Source organism: Hemitrygon akajei, chromosome 4 (assembly GCF_048418815.1).
Source record: "Hemitrygon akajei chromosome 4, sHemAka1.3, whole genome shotgun sequence".
NCBI lineage: Eukaryota > Metazoa > Chordata > Chondrichthyes > Myliobatiformes > Dasyatidae > Hemitrygon > Hemitrygon akajei.
Window position 1 is genome coordinate 136625749 of NC_133127.1, and position 15929 is coordinate 136641677.

Here is a 15929-nt window from a genome sequence, read left to right on the forward strand (position 1 = left end):
ATGTAGTTTAGTGCCTCCATGAATATTCATGTGAGTTAGTGTTTTGAGTGATGAACTTGATCGTCTAATTATAGGAGTAGACTCTCCGATGAAACTAGTGTTACGTGCATAGCTCTCAAAACAACCAAATAATAAGTCAGATATAAATTCTTTGGGATCGTTAGTGCAGCAACAAACTCATTGAGAGCTAAGTGTGTTTCCCCATTTGTCTTATCTTTTGTGAATATGTGCCAAAACTTAAAATTTCATGCTCATATTTCTTATGTTATATATGAGGTAATTCTATTTAAAATAATGTTATTTTCCATAGTCTGTTTAAAAGATTAATATTAATAACTTTTGAACACGCTTTCTAGAATGCTTCATTTGTTTAAACCAGTCCCAATTATACTTTTATTAACATTAAAACCATGAAAACGTGCAAATAAACAACATGACTCATCCTTAACCTTAAAAAAGCCCATAATTATAGTTAGTAACTCATTCATTAATGATAATCTCTGGTGAAAATTATACTGCATGCAAGAGAAATTTTAGGAAGATTATCACCAATTTGGGCACACTTTCTCAAAAAGGTTTGCCATCCTGTCCTTGGTATTTCTAGCACTTCTTGTTTCCACTTGAGAAATAAAGGAGTGACTTTAAATCTCATAAGTTTTAGGTGACACACCTAAGGTCACTTATGTCAGAAGGCTGTTTCTGGATTTCAGTTTGGCATTCAGCACTACCGTTCCACTGACCTTGGTAAACCATCACCTACTCCTCAGTCTGAGTACACCACTATGCCACTGGGTGTTTGATTTCCTAATCAATAGACTTCAGATAGTCAGGATGCACAACTGCATTCCTTCCCTTTCATCCTCAGTATGGGTGCCCCAGTGCTGTCCACTTCATTCACACACAACTGCATGGCCAAACATGAGAATAATCACATTGTCAAGTTTGCTGATGGCATGACAGTTGTGGGGCTCATCACCAATATCTATGAGATGGCCTACAGAGAGGAGATGGAAGAGCTCGAGGCTGGGTGTAAGGCAAATAACCTCTTCCTCAATGAAAAAGGATCAATATGTTCCCAGCATACATGATGAATAAACTCTTCTAGGGCTTTCAGCTAGGTACAGGTATCGATTATAACCGATGTTTCAATGTCAGGCTCTGCCATCTTCATTAAGGATGATGTCTGGGAATGTCTGGTCTGGTGGTATTTATACCCCCATAGTCCATCCCTCCTGATTTATTAGTCCTCATACAACCAGGTTTCTGCTCTTCCACCTTATTTTCAATCGAATTCCAGTTCTTACTTAGAGCGAGACCTTTGTCTTTGTTTAAATTATTTTCCTCGAGTTTTATTTCAATGGCTTCCTTTACCAATCAGTCTCAAAAGTCATTGGCATGGAGCAGTAGTTTTGTGCCACCAAAGTCAATCCTACAGCCATTGCAAATGCAGTGTTCTTCTACCGCCGATTTCTCTGGTTAACCCAAACAGATACACCTCCTGTGCTCCTTGATGCGGGTTTCCACCGTGTGTCCCATCTGGCCTAAATATGCTGCTCCGCATTCACAAGGAATCCTGTAAACACCAGCCAACCTGAGTTTCATGTTATCTTTGACCTGCATAAGCTGTGATTTGAGCTTCCTTACGGGTTTGGGGATGGTATTAATCTGATAATTCTTCAGGATCCTGGCAACCCTTCCGAAACCGTGGAAGTATAGGGAAGACAGACGGTAGTAACGGGTTCCTCCTCGTTGTTAAGTTTCCTAGATTTTCCTGGTTGCATTCACAGTGGCCATAGGATTGACTTCAATGGCACAAAATTACTGTGCCCACCAATGGCTTTTGGAATCGTCAACCAATCAGTAATGCATTCTGAGCTAAACCTGACAACATGCAATGTAAAAAAGGCACTTGCCATTTGAACAATGTGCTAAATTCCTGCCAAAAAATCAGCTTTCTGACAAATAGTAATTGGCAATAGTATATCTATTTTCATTTATTATAATAGTAAAAATATACTTGGTGTCACTTATGCTTTATTGTTTTAATTGTTAAAATTAACATTTATACAGAGTTATTGAAATGTAGCTCAAGATTTATCACATCATTTACAAATTTGAATTTTCAGTTCTTTCTTTACAACATTGAACATAATAACATGGTATAGTTTTGTCTCCAGAGTTGGTTTATATCTTTTCTACGTACAAAAAAAATTCATACAAACCACCAAAGGAATCTGCAAAAAATGGAAGAGATTCACATGCTTTGTCTTCTTTTGTTGTCAAACTCCAGTTTTCCAGGAAGAGATTTAAGGCATTATTGACAAATGGAGCACTAACGAAAGAAATAAACTGTGCCTTCTGCATTAAAAAAGATGCTATACATGAGCAGTTATAAATTACCTACTGTTCCTTGCTAGCTCATTACAAATATACTGAAAACGATCCACAAAGAGCATGGATTCCTTTTAAAGGACGATGTTGCTGAATGAATTTTTCAACAATAACTTTCCAGTATATACTAGTGAGAATCACAATTTAATGATTTAAATAACTTAATACTGATAATTCTATTCCAAACCACCTGGATCTGTGATAAGTTTTGCTTAATGGGACATTTTAACATCTGTAACTATATTATTAACCATACATACCGCAATTTGATGTATTAAAATATACAGCTCAATGCTAACCACTTGTGTTCAGTATAAACCACCAAATGGATAAGGTGGTCATGGTTTTATAATGCTTAAATAAATCCATTGGAAACAATAGCATTTCACTTTCTAACCTCACACAAACCGGGAATTTCAAGATCAATGGTGGAAATCTGGGCTTCCTACTAAAATACACGTATATCAATCAATGCTCCAGCATTCTAACTATTGCCTGTCATAATCACCATGTCATAGCAAACATCTGCTTTCCATTGCAGCTTTTTGAAAGAGCTGGAATTACACATCATCGGCTGAGGAAAGATGGATTTCTTACAGAATTAAGTTATGCAAGGAAAAGGATTTTACACTAATACAATCTATGTCCAAAAAATTAAACTATCTTTTTTTTGACATGGTATTAAAAATAAAATTTAATAACATCATATATTGCTTTACTGTAAATTTTCAATATCTGGAAATTCAGTTGTTGAACTACATAGTCATTGATGTCATTTTAAATTAGAAGTGTTGATATTCAAAAACAAAAATTCTTACTGATAAAAGTTCAGTGCAACTTAATTATAAAGAAGCCTTTGGGTAAAACCTGAAGAAAAAAATCTAATGCTTTATTTGTTTAATTTTTTTAATGAAATTCTTTTTGGCTGAAGTACACATTTTAATACATTTACAGGAAAATTAACCATCTTCATTATAATTTTATTTTACACCAGAGTATGAAAAAGATGTCATTTAGAGGTAAAAAATATTCTTCAATAGGATTCAGGGCTAAGACTTCATTAAGTTGCCAGCATGGATTGAAGTTTAGGATAAACATATCACTTGCAGAAATGAAATGAATAGGTCTTCAAATGATTTTAAATAATAGAGTACCTTAATATTAAAAAAATTATATGTATTTAGCAATGCCAATTCATGTTGCAATTTACATTATAGGATACAAATGATTTTTGATTATATCTTGTTTATTTTATTCATCAATCAGCCATTGGCTAAATGATGAACCAATCACTGCAGACTTTTTAAAAAGAATAAAAATCAATTTCAAGAAATTCCACTCACCATGGCTATATAAAATGGCCAATAACTTGCAAGTAAGCAGTTGGTATAAGTGGAATTAATAGGATACCAAAATATCATATTTAAAATAACCAGCAAAAATTGCAACAAAATGGAATAATCAATTAATAGACCAATTAAATTTCCAAAGATTAAGTGCTTTATGCATTCACATTTTACATCAGAAGAGAGGTGCAATAGATAGCCCTTAAAGAAAATAACAAGAATAGCAATCACTTATTTCCCCTGCCCCCAACCACCCCCTTCTCCCCATCCGGGTGAAACACTAGAAATAATTACTTCCAGTGCTAAATGGGCCTACGAACCTGAACCATTCCAAAGAATGTCTTTCCTAACCCATCATAATCAGGAATGGAGTTCAAGTTCAAGTTCTGGTTTTACAAGAGTGTATCTTGGATCCAGTCTTGGGATGAATCCTTTAAAGTCCCTCGAAGCTTCAGTACCAAAAACGTCCAATGCCCTTCTGTTCATCAAAGCAAATCTGATTGAAGTAGAAATACATTAAAAAAAATGCAAAAGTTATTTACTGTTGAGAAATGAAAGCACATTTAAATATTATGTAATCATGCAGGAGTCAAGGCTGGGGCAGGGACAGAGGCTTGAACTGGACTTTGCAGGTATTGGCAGGAGGACAGATTGGAAGAGAGGTGGGTGGGGTTGAAGGCAGGGTGGGATTTCAGTCATGTAAGAGGAAAGGGAATAGTGGAAGGTGAGCTGAACAGCTTAGAGATGGTTGATGTTGGGCTGAGGGGTCTACAGCTGGATGATAGTGTCTGAAGGGGTTTAGGGGCAAGAGCGGCAAGTTATGCTGGTTTGAAGTGGAGAGGTTTTGAAGGAAGATTGGCAGGCAATGTAATTGTAGAGGAGCAGATTTAAGATTTGCAAAGGATAGGACGGTGAAAATGCTTTGGAGCTACAGGTCAAAAAGCCTTGCTGACTTTAGTAATTAGGCTGTTAAGAGTCCATTATAATAAGGTTTTGGGGTACTTAAGCACACGATGAAACAGGCTGAAGTCATCGTGGTTTCCAAAAATGGAAATCTTGCCTGATAAATCAGTTGGAATTATTTTGAAGAAATAACAGACACAATTGACAAGTGGGTATCAGTGGATGTTGTTCATTTGGATTTTCAGAAAGCCTTTGACAAGGTGCCACAGATGAGGTGCTGAATGAGATAAGAGCTCATGGTATTACAGGAAAGGTACTAGCATAGACAGAAGATTGGTTGACTGGCAGGAGAAGCAAAGAGTAGGAATAAAGGGAACCTTTTCTGGTTGGCTGCCAGCGACTAATGGTGTTCCACAGGAGTCAGTATTGGGACCACTTCTATTCACGTTATATGTCAATAATCTAGATGACAGAACTGATAGCTTTGTGGTCTAGTTTGCGCATGATACGGGTTGAGAGGGAAAATAAATCAGCCATAATTGAATGGCACAACAGACTCAAAGGACCGAATGGCCGAGTTCTGCTCCTATGTTTTATGGTCTATAATTGCCTGGCCACTACAAGCCAGTTACTCCTGATAACTTTTCTGAAATCTGTTTAACACCCAGGAGATGCTAGCACTGAAACCTATGAACAATTACAGGATGGATGCTGATTTGACTTTTTCCTTGACTCTGGTGTCCAAAGTCAGTGGGCACAGTTTCAAAATGAAAGTTCGGTTATCATGGACAACAGTAAGGAGACTTCTTTTTCATCGAGTAAGTAGTTCTCTCCCCAAATGGGCTGTGGAGTCTAAAAGTATGCAGTATATTGAACATCGAACTTGAAAGATTTTTGGATATTAAAAGAATCAAAAACTATGTGGTTAGTGGAGAAAAGTGGGAAAGGGTTAAAATAGCAGCTAGGATTTTGCTGAAAAACAGAGAACGCTCAAAGGGCTGAACAACTTTCTTCTATTTCTCAGATTCTTTCTTTTGCTTCCTTTTATTATTAGGTGACTAGATTGCCCTATGAACACACAAAAAATGCTGGGGGAACTCAGCAGGCCAGGCAATATCTATGGAAAAGTATAGTCAACAATTCAGGCCACGACCCTTATTGGCCCTCAGTGGCCAAAAAATACAATGGCATGTAAGCTTGAGTGACATTGCAGCTTTTTCCCAACAGTAGCTAGTAACTGGCATTATCAGAAGTAATCAACCCTTCAATATGGCAAAATACCTGATTGTAATTATATCTTCAGCCATGAAGAGTATGATAGGTTAATATAAGGAACAAATAACATACATGAAATTGGCAGAGATTTCCAATCCATTCTGAAATTTAATGTGATTACCTAACTAGTTCTTTATGTATACCATGAATACATAGATATTTAACTCATCTTGGATACATAGTCTATTGAGTCTATATCACCAAGGAAAATATTCTACCTTAAACCCATTTCCAGATCTTGGCCCACGTCTTGCAGGTTACAGATTTTAAGGGTACTTTGGCATGCATTGAGAATTTCCATCTTCATCACCCTTTTAGGCAATGAATTTCTGATCTATGCCACTCTCTAACACTTGTGCCTGTTATTTTAAATCCATACCTTTCGGTATTCACATTTTCGCTTCATTCCATTTTGCTGTCTCATAATTCTGCATTCTCATCATCAGTTTTCAATCTTTACTCAAAAATAATACATTATCCAGCCTGTTTTATTCCCCCTCTCTGGTATAATTGCATTTTTAAACAATTCCACCATAGTAATTTGAATTTCTATTTTGTTCTTCAATCAATAATATACCATATAAGATTTTCATTTTTATCAATCTTATCTGCCTGTCCTAATAGATGGACAGCTCTGTGCACACCAACACCACCCTTGCTCGAGACATCTCAAAACCATTTGCTGTGAATACACACAAAATGCTGGAGGAACTCAGAAGGCCAGGCAACATCTATGGAAAAAAGTAGTCAACATTTCAGGCCGAGATGGTTCTGCTAGAGGTGCATAAGATGATGAGAGGCATTGATTGTGTGGATAGCCAGAGGCTTTTTCCCAGGGCTGAAATGGTTGCCACAAGAGGACACAGGTTTAAGGTGCTGGGGAGTAAGCACAGAGGAGATGTCAGGGGTAAGTTTTTTATGCAAAGAGTGGTGAGTGCATGGAATGGGCTGCTGGCAACGGTGGTGGAGGTGGATATGATAGAATCTTTTAAGAGACTTTTGGATTGGTACATGGAGCTTAGAAAAATAAAGGGCTATGGGTAAGCCTAGCAATTTCTAAGATGGGGACCTGTTCGGAACAACTTTGTGGGCCGAAGGGCCTGTATTATGCTGTAGGTTTTCTATACCATACATTTACATCCATATAAAATAAAATTCAAGGGACCTGGCACTGTTTGTCGATAAGCCAACTGTAAACAACTTGAAATTTTTAAAAAACGGATTACTGACCTCTAATTTCTGCCAATGAGCCATTTTTAGATTTCATTTGCCATATTTTTGACTGAAGACCTTAGACTTATTACCCGTATTTCAAACAGAACCATTTCCTAAAGCCTTGTTACAAGTCACATAGCTCAAATATTGTACACCCTTGTTATCTACTTAAAACATTCATTTAATCAGTCAATTACAAGTGACAAAAACTAACTGAAACACTTACCTTCCCTTTGTAAGCCTCAACAGAAATTTCCAGTAGGAAGGCCGAAGGTTCTGAACTTCCATCACTGCCTACAAATGATGGGGGACGTTAATTAAAATTTTGAAATAATTCTTAATGAAATACAACATGAAACAAAATGAACACACAGTTTCATGAAAAAGTTTGCGAACCCTTTGCAATTACCTGGTTTTCACCATTAATTACTCATAAAATGTGGTCTGATCTTCATCCAAGTCATAATATAGACAAATACAATCTGCCTAAACTAATGACACACAAAAAATTGTACTTCTTTTCGTTAATACTGAGTACAACATTTAAACAATCAGTGTTTAGTTTCAAAAAATCAGCGTTTAGTTTCCGGGGTAATACTCCTCCAAAAGCTATTTGGAGTCAGGTGTTCCAATCAATGAGATGAGATTGGAGGTGTGGCTATTAGAGGTGCCCTGCCCTGTGAAAAAGACAGACAAAATCAGGTTACTGACAGAGCCTGCTCTTCTCAAGAAAAATCTGTTTATGTGCACCATGCCTCAATCAAAACAACATTCGGAGGACCTTAGAAGAAGAATTGTAGAGATGCATGAAGCTGGAAAAGGCTACATTTTAAAGATCTGAGTGTTCATCAGTCCACAGTAAGAGGAATTGTCTACAAATGGAGGAAATTCAGTACTGTTGCTACTCCCCCTAGGAGTGGGCATCCTGCAAAGATCACACTGAAAGAGCACACCATGCAATCCTGAAGGAGGTGAAAAAGAACCCAAGGGTAACAGCAAAAGACCTGCAGAAATTTCCAGAACTTGCTAAAGTTTCTGTTCATGTGTCCACTATAAGAAAACCACTGAACAGGAATGGTGCTCATGGAAGGACACTACGGAGGAAACCACTGCTCTCCAAAAAAAAGCTGCACATCTCAAGTTTGCAAAAGACCATCTGGATGTTCTACAATGCTTCTGGGACAATGTTCTGTGGACAGATGGCACAAAATTTGAACTTTTTGGCAGAAATGCACACCATTATGTTTGGAGAAAAAAGGCACTGCATACCAACACCAAAACCTGATCCCAACTGTGAAGCATGGTGGAAGGAGCACGATGGTTTGGGCTGCTTTGCTGCCTCAAGCCTGGACTTGCAATTGCAGAGGAAACTATGATTCAAAATTATATCAAGACATTTTACAGTAGAATGTCAGGGTAGCAGTTCGTCACCTGAAGTTTAATATAAGTTGGGTGACGCAACAAGACAATGATCCGAAACAACAAAAGTATGGTTTAATAAGAAGAAAACTCAAGTTTTGAAATGGGCACATCAGAGTCCAGACCTTAACCCAAATGAGATGCCGTGGCATGACCTGACGAGGGCTGTTCATGCAAGGTATCCCAGAATTATTGAAGAACTGAAACCGTTTTTGAAACGGGTGGTCTAAAGTTCCTCCTCGCCGTTGTGTTGAGGTGAAGTCGAAACGGCACTAAACGGCGACACCTTTGCTTGCATCTTCGGAAACAGTTCTATCTCTATCTTTGATAACTCTTTTTTTCGCCTTTTCCAGGGTCTTAAAAAGAACCTTACCTGGAGTTACACTCTGACTTTGGTTCTTTAATGGAATGGGACTTGCTCTCAGGGCCTCACGACCAGTCGCTTTTTGATATCCCAAGGATGCGGCCTGGAAGACTAGCATGCCTTCAGGGTTCCAGAACCCCGTGGCTCTGGGGACTTGCTGATTCTAAGCCCGCACCCCTGACTGAAGGATCGTGGGAGAACACAGAACATCAGGAGCAGCGGGTTAGCTGTGGGGGGGGGGGGGGTGTGCACACCCAGAGAGCTGCACCTTTTTGGTGCCGACTCTCTGGGTGCAGAGCTCAGGAAAACCAATGCACCAGACTTTTAACATCATAAATCAGCAAGTTGTTTGTTATGTCTCCCCTCTTACTGTGAAACAGGGACACCTCCATTTCCCTTATTGGTTGGAGGGGAGAGAGAGACACCGTGGTGTGTTGAATTGTGGTGTGTGGGTGGGTGGAGGTCGTTTCTTTGCTGCTGCTTGTGCGTGGGAGGGAGGGGCAGATGGGGGTGGACTTTGGGGTTCTAACATTTTAACTGTTATTCATTCTTTGGGGCACTCCTGTGTTTTTGTGAATGTTTGCGAAGAAAACAATTTCAGGATGTATATTGTATGCATTTCTCTAACATTATATGTATCTATTGAAACTTACTGATCAGCAGTTACAGGAAACATTTAGTGGAGGTTTTTGCTACTAAAGGAGGCTCCAGCAGTTATTAAATACAGGGGTTCACATACATTTTCCAGCTTGGACTGTGAATGATTAAATAATGTGTTCAATAAAAACATGAGAAGTACAATTGTTTGTGTGTTATTAGATTAGGCAGATTGTGTTTGTCTATTATTTTGACTTAGATGAAGATCAGACCATATTTTATGAGTAATTAACACAGAAAACCAGGTATTTGTAAAGGGTTCACAAACTTTTTCTTGCAACTGCACAAATATATTGTTGAATCACAATTTAATGACTTAATCCCACAATCAGACTTTTCAAACCTGTACATCTGACAAGCATACCACATTAATTTTTCTGAATTAACTATTTAATAAATCCTTTTTTCATTATCTACTAAGGGAAATTTTTCTAAGTAATATTCAGTTTAACAACCATATATGATTTAAAATGAACTTAATGTCAGGTTTTATATGCAATTCGCTCCTGCACTCTTTGTGATAATCTTGTTCCATCACCTCTGATCAATTTTCCTTTCTTTAACTTTTCCCAGAGTATGTGCAGTCTCCAGGTTACATGCAAGGGAGCCATTCCTGATGTTGGCAAGCTAATTTCTCCATAAGTCAGTTTTCCTTTGTGGTCCAAATCATTTCGCTCTATATACACTTGATATATTTCTTTCATTTCATTGAATAATCACTTCACACAATTGAATTAATGGAATAAATACTGTATCTTGCTATTATTGAATATCATGAAACATTATTTTTGCTAGCTTATAAAATACTTAAAAATGTAAAATACTTAAAGATGCATGGCAGAAATTGTGCAAAGTCTGATTTCCATAAGTCTGGTCACTTGTAACCCAAAGAGATCTTCAGGTTCAAAATCAGAATCAGAATTAGAATCAAGTTTAATATCAAATGTTCAAAGGTTCCTTTATTATCACAGTAAACTCTGAGATTCGTCTTCTCCAGATAGCCACGAAACAAAGAAAATCATGGTGGTTGTTCAAAGAAAAACATCAAACCCAACTCCCCCCACCCCGCACAAAAAGGAATGGCAACCTGATTATCAACCCCCAAACACCTTCCCCTTGCACAAAAAAACTAACAAAACGTGACAAGTGGCAACAAGAACGTCCACCTTCAAACCCCACCCCCTGCACAAAAAAACAAAAGACTCGATATATGGCAACAAGAAAGAATGGGTGAAAACACAGAATATAACAAACATAAGAATGGAAAAAGTCCATAGTTCAATCAATAACGCAGAACCTCAGTACCATCCTCTGACAGCATCCAGAGAGAGACACCGCTCGAATGCAGAGGTGTATCCTCTGGCAACAGCGAGCAATAGGCTGCCAGACAGTCTTCTTCTCTGGCAACAGGGAGGTAACCAAAACGCTTGCAGTCAGCACTGAACCCTCATTCACCTTCCACATTAGCCTCGATGTTTCAATCTTCCTCAACGCTTTAATTGGTGGTTAGTGGACGCTTTAATCAGTGAAATGGAGTCAATCATTGTCTCTGAGCTTCACCTCGAGGCGACTCAAGCTCACTCACTTCCTGGAATCTACTCAGACTAGATCACACAATCAATCTCCAAACTGTAAATTACAAGCTCCTAACAGTTCCAGAAATGCATTTAAGATCAAAAGCAGACATAAGAGAAATACACAGATAGAGAACATAATAAAAAAAAAACTATAAATCACAATAAAAATATGTATAAAAATTAAATTAAATTAGTGCATAAAGAAAGCAAAAAAAGAAAAACAAATATTGAGGTAATGTACGAGTTCATTGTCTGTTCAGAAATCTGATTGTGGTGGGGAGTAAGTTGTTCCTAATACATTGAGTCTTCAGTTTCCTACACCTCCTCCTTGATGGTAACAATGAGAAGAGGACATCACGTTTTGAAGATATCTCTGATGCTGGGGAGGTTTGTGCTCATGATGGAGCTGGCCTCAGTTTGCAACTTTCTGCAGCAGAGGCCTCTTCATATCGACAGTGACCAGTTAGAATGCTCTCCACAGTAGATCTGCAGAAATTTACAAGAGTCTTTGGTACTATACCAAGTCTCCTCAAACACCTAATGAACTATAGCTGCTGTAGTACCTTCTTTGTAATTGCATCAATATGTTGGCCACAGGGTAGACCTTCAGAGATGTTGACATCCAAGAATTTGAAACTACTCACCCTTTCCACTGCTGATCCCTCAGTGAGCACTGTTATGTGTTCCCTTGGCTTCCCCATCCTGAAGTCCACAATCAAATTCCTTGGTCTTACTGATGTTGAGTGCCAGGTTGGTGTTTTGACACCATTCAACCAGCTGATCTATCTCACCCCTCTTATACACCTCCTTGACACCATCTGAAATTCTGCCAACAATAGTGGTGTCATTAGCAAATTTATAAATGCTCTTAAAGCTACGCCTAGCTACACAGTTGTAGGTGTAGAGAGAGTAGAGCAGTGGATTAAGCATGCATCCTTGAGATGCGCCAGTGTTGACTGTCAGTGAGGAGGAGATGTTATTTCCAATCTGCATTAGGGTTAGGGTCTCCCAGCGAGGAAGTCAGTTATCCAGTTGCAGAGAAAGGTACCAAGGCCCAGGTTTTGGAGCTTGTTGATTAGAACTGAGGGTATCAGTGTGTTGAATGCTGAGCTGTAATCAATAAACAGCAGCCTGACATAGGTATTGTTATTGTCCAAGTAATCCAAGGCCGAGTGAGAGCCAGTGAGATTGCATCTGCTGTAGACCTATTGTAGTGACAAACAAATTACAGTGGGTCTGAGTTCTTGCATAGGCAAGTGTTGATTCTGGGCATGACCAACCTGTCAAAGCACTTCATCACAGTAGATGTGAGCGGTACCATGCGACAGTCATGAAGGTAGCTCAGTCAGCTCTTCTTGGGCACTGGTATGATTGTCACTCTTTTGAAGCAGGTGGAACCTCTGACTGTAGCAATGAGAAAATGAAGATGTTCTTGAACACTACAGCCACTTGGTCGGCATAGGTTTTCAGTGCCCTGCCAGGTACACCATCTGGGCCTGATGCCCTGCGAGGGTTCACCCTCATGAAAGCTGTTCTGACATCAACCTCTGAGACAGGGATTACAGGGTCACCAGATGGTGCAGGGATTTGCACAGGTGTAGTGTTATTCTCCCTTTCAAAGTTAAGCTCATCTGGGAGTGAAGCATCACCGCCATTCATGATGTTAGGTTTCACCTTGTAGGAAGTAATAGTCTGGAAACCCTGCAGAGCTGACATGCATAAAATTTCATCTCTAATTTCAATTCGAATTTCTTAATCACTCCTAAAACAGCTTTCTGAACAGAATTAGCCCCTCATCAGACTATGAATAACCTGGTTCATCCACGGTTTTTGATTTGAGTATGTCCAGTACGTTCTCAAAGGCTTTCACTCACCCACACAGGTCTTGAAGTTGGTGACAACTCTGATGTATTTATTCAGTTCTGAAGGTGAATTCCTGAATATTGTCCAGTCCACCAACTCAAAGCAATTCTGTAAGCATTCCTCGACCTATCTTGACTTAAGCATTCCTCGACCTATCTTGACCATACCTTCTTGGTCCTCACCATTGGTGCTGAGGTCTTTACTCTCTGCCTGTATGCCAGGAGTAGAAGTACAGCCAAATGATCGGACCTTCCAAAGTGTGGGCTTGCGATGGCATGGCAAGCATTTTTGATGGTGCTATAACAGTGGTCAAATGTTTTGGCTCCTCTGGTTCCACAGGTGACATGTGCTGTACTATTCTATGTTCTACGTTGGTGGTATTTGTTCAGAGACTTCTTCAAGCTGGCCTGGTTAAAATCTCGCACAATGATAGGGAAGGCATCAGGGTGTGTTGTTTCGTGACAGCTGATTATGGTGCTAAGTTCCTCCAGTGCCTGCTTGACGTTAGCCTGAGGTAGGATGTACACCACTACCAGGGTGATAGTGGTAAACTCCACTGGCAGATAAAATGGACAACATGTGACCGCCACATGTTCCAGGTCGGGTGAGCAGGACTGAGACCGCCTGGTCTGTGCATCACTGAGTTAATCATGAAGCATATTCTCCCTCCTCTTGCTTTAAAAGACTTAGCTGATCTATCTTTATCTATCGGGCTGCAGTGCTGTGTCCACAATGGAGAAGGTGAGTAACATACACAAAATGCTGGAGGAACTCAGCAAGCCAGGCAGCATCTACGGAAAAGAATATAGTCAACATTTCAGGCCAAAACTGTTGGCAGGACTGAAGAGTTTCCAGCATCTTCAGATTTCTTCTTGTTTGTGAATGGAGGAGGTGAACCATGAAGCAAAATACACAGCAGTCCCTGGTGTCCCTCTGGTACTGCAATCCGGCTCTGAGGTTTCAATTTTATTTTTGAGAGACTGTACATTCACCAGCAGGGTAATCGGGAGTAAGAGTCCAAGCCCTCTGCATTTCAAGCATACCTGTAGACCACAGTGTCTTCCCCACTTCTGTTTTCTTAAAGGGGGACTGCACTCGCAACCTTAGCCTGCCATCTGGGCTCTGTCAATTCTGTGGACCAATAGATTTTTTAAAACATCTTAGAATGATGTTGTTTACTGAAGCACCCATGGCTGTAACTGCGGATTTTACCTGTAGTAGTTCTAAAAGGGAACATTCAATGACTCTCATCAGAGCTGCATGCACAGAGTCGCCATCTTCAAAGCCTTATACTCTTGTACTTGTATTGCTGTTTTAAAGAGGAATCTGGATGAGGATAGTATATCCTGCTCTTTGTTCTGCACCCCTTTTGCTTTCCAAGGATCAATCAAAGCTAGAACACAATGAGAGAAGTTGTTTCCTGTTTTCTATCACTTCATGGTATAGTTCAAGTTGCAGAATGCCATCCCTGAAAATCTTTTGGTTCTAAGCATCTACTAAGAGTGAAATGCAACAAATATATAGCTAAAAACTATCAGGTCATTTAGTAGTACCTACTACATTCCTTTACCTGTTCTCATACTCCACCAGAAAGTCTAGCAAAGAGCTGTTGATTCTCATTAGAAAAGATTGTACTTGATGGAGGAACATAACTTTGAATGGATTTGGGCAGTGGGATAGGGATGTGGTTAGCACTCAATTTTACAGTACCAATTTCAGATAATGCGTCCTTTTGCACAGTACACTTTTTGTTATCCCATCACTCTCCTCACATCCTTTACCAGAGCTTTCTGAGCATGCTTGGAGAGCCTTTGTAGATATCCATCACCTCTCTCAAGGATTGCAATGTTGAGTTCACTAAAAGATTATCCATCACTTTCCCATGTCTGCTGTCCAGGAGCTTCCAAATTACACCTACAATGCAACTCGCCTTTGTGAAATGGAGGAGAATGACTTTAAAAATTGCAGACTAACTTTAACCAGAATTTACTATTCATAATACTGACTCTCCACTGAAGAATCCATCTAATGAGCAACACTGGCTGAAAGGTAAAAGATATTAAAGGTAGTGGCAACATAAAGTAGTTATCATCTTTGTAACAAACGGTGGGTGCTATTCAGTGCTGCCAATATGCATATAGAACAGCTTAGCAGACGGACTGAAAATGATGTCAAGCCATGAATGCATTACATAAATTAATATTAATTGCAAGAGTTCATGAAGTACAGGCAAGTCATCACATTGCATCCAGGTATCTGAAATGTTATCTTCACCAATTCTATTTGGAGTATATATGGAAATATTCTGCCCGATCAACATTTTTAAGTCACATTAGGTAATACGGTAGCTCCACCTGAGTAGAAAAACAATAAGAGTTTTTAAAAATAAAAATGCACTCATAAACCTGCTGTATTGGCTGATACTTACCGCTTGAAAACATACAGCTGTAGAAATTGCATAGATAATGGTGTCTGCACGTGCAACGTATGGACATTTTCCTGCTTCAATGCCTTTGAAGTACAATGTCTGTCAACAAAGATGAGTATTAATTGATTAGACTAATCAGATCAATTTATTTTAATATTAACATACATGAATTATAATACACAGTAAAGGTAGCATTCCAACAATGTCGATAAAAAATAATAACCTGCAATACTTTATATATTTGAATATCACAAATATTGCTGGTGTTCCCCTTGGGTGAAGAACAAAAATAAAAATAATAGCATTCAAAATTATTGTACTGCAGGAAGGCCAGAGTTAATGTTACCACAAAGAAAGATTAAATTTACCCCCAGGTCATTCCTTTGAATCTGAGCATAGACTTATGAACTTTGATTGTAACAGTAAGTGTGACCAAAGCAGTCTCCATGTACCAAAGACAGGAAAAGTAAAATAACTAGGGCTCCTACTTT

The 15929-nt window shown here is 38.9% G+C and overlaps 1 protein-coding gene across 4 annotated transcripts in view; it reads right to left on the reverse strand.

The window, feature by feature from the left end:
* Positions 1–2017: 2017 nt before the first annotated feature.
* The window catches only part of tmem135 (transmembrane protein 135), a 414067-nt gene continuing 400155 nt past the window's right edge, over positions 2018–15929 (reverse strand). For all 4 annotated transcript variants that reach the window (XM_073043372.1, XM_073043371.1, XM_073043370.1 and 1 more), the window contains 3 exons: positions 15439–15537; positions 7357–7424; positions 2018–4233 (listed from right to left, as the gene is read on the reverse strand). In XM_073043372.1, the coding sequence (XP_072899473.1) occupies positions 4098–4233; positions 7357–7424; positions 15439–15537 (303 nt within the window). In that variant the 3' untranslated portion in view covers positions 2018–4097. The remainder of the gene's footprint in view (positions 4234–7356; positions 7425–15438; positions 15538–15929) is intronic.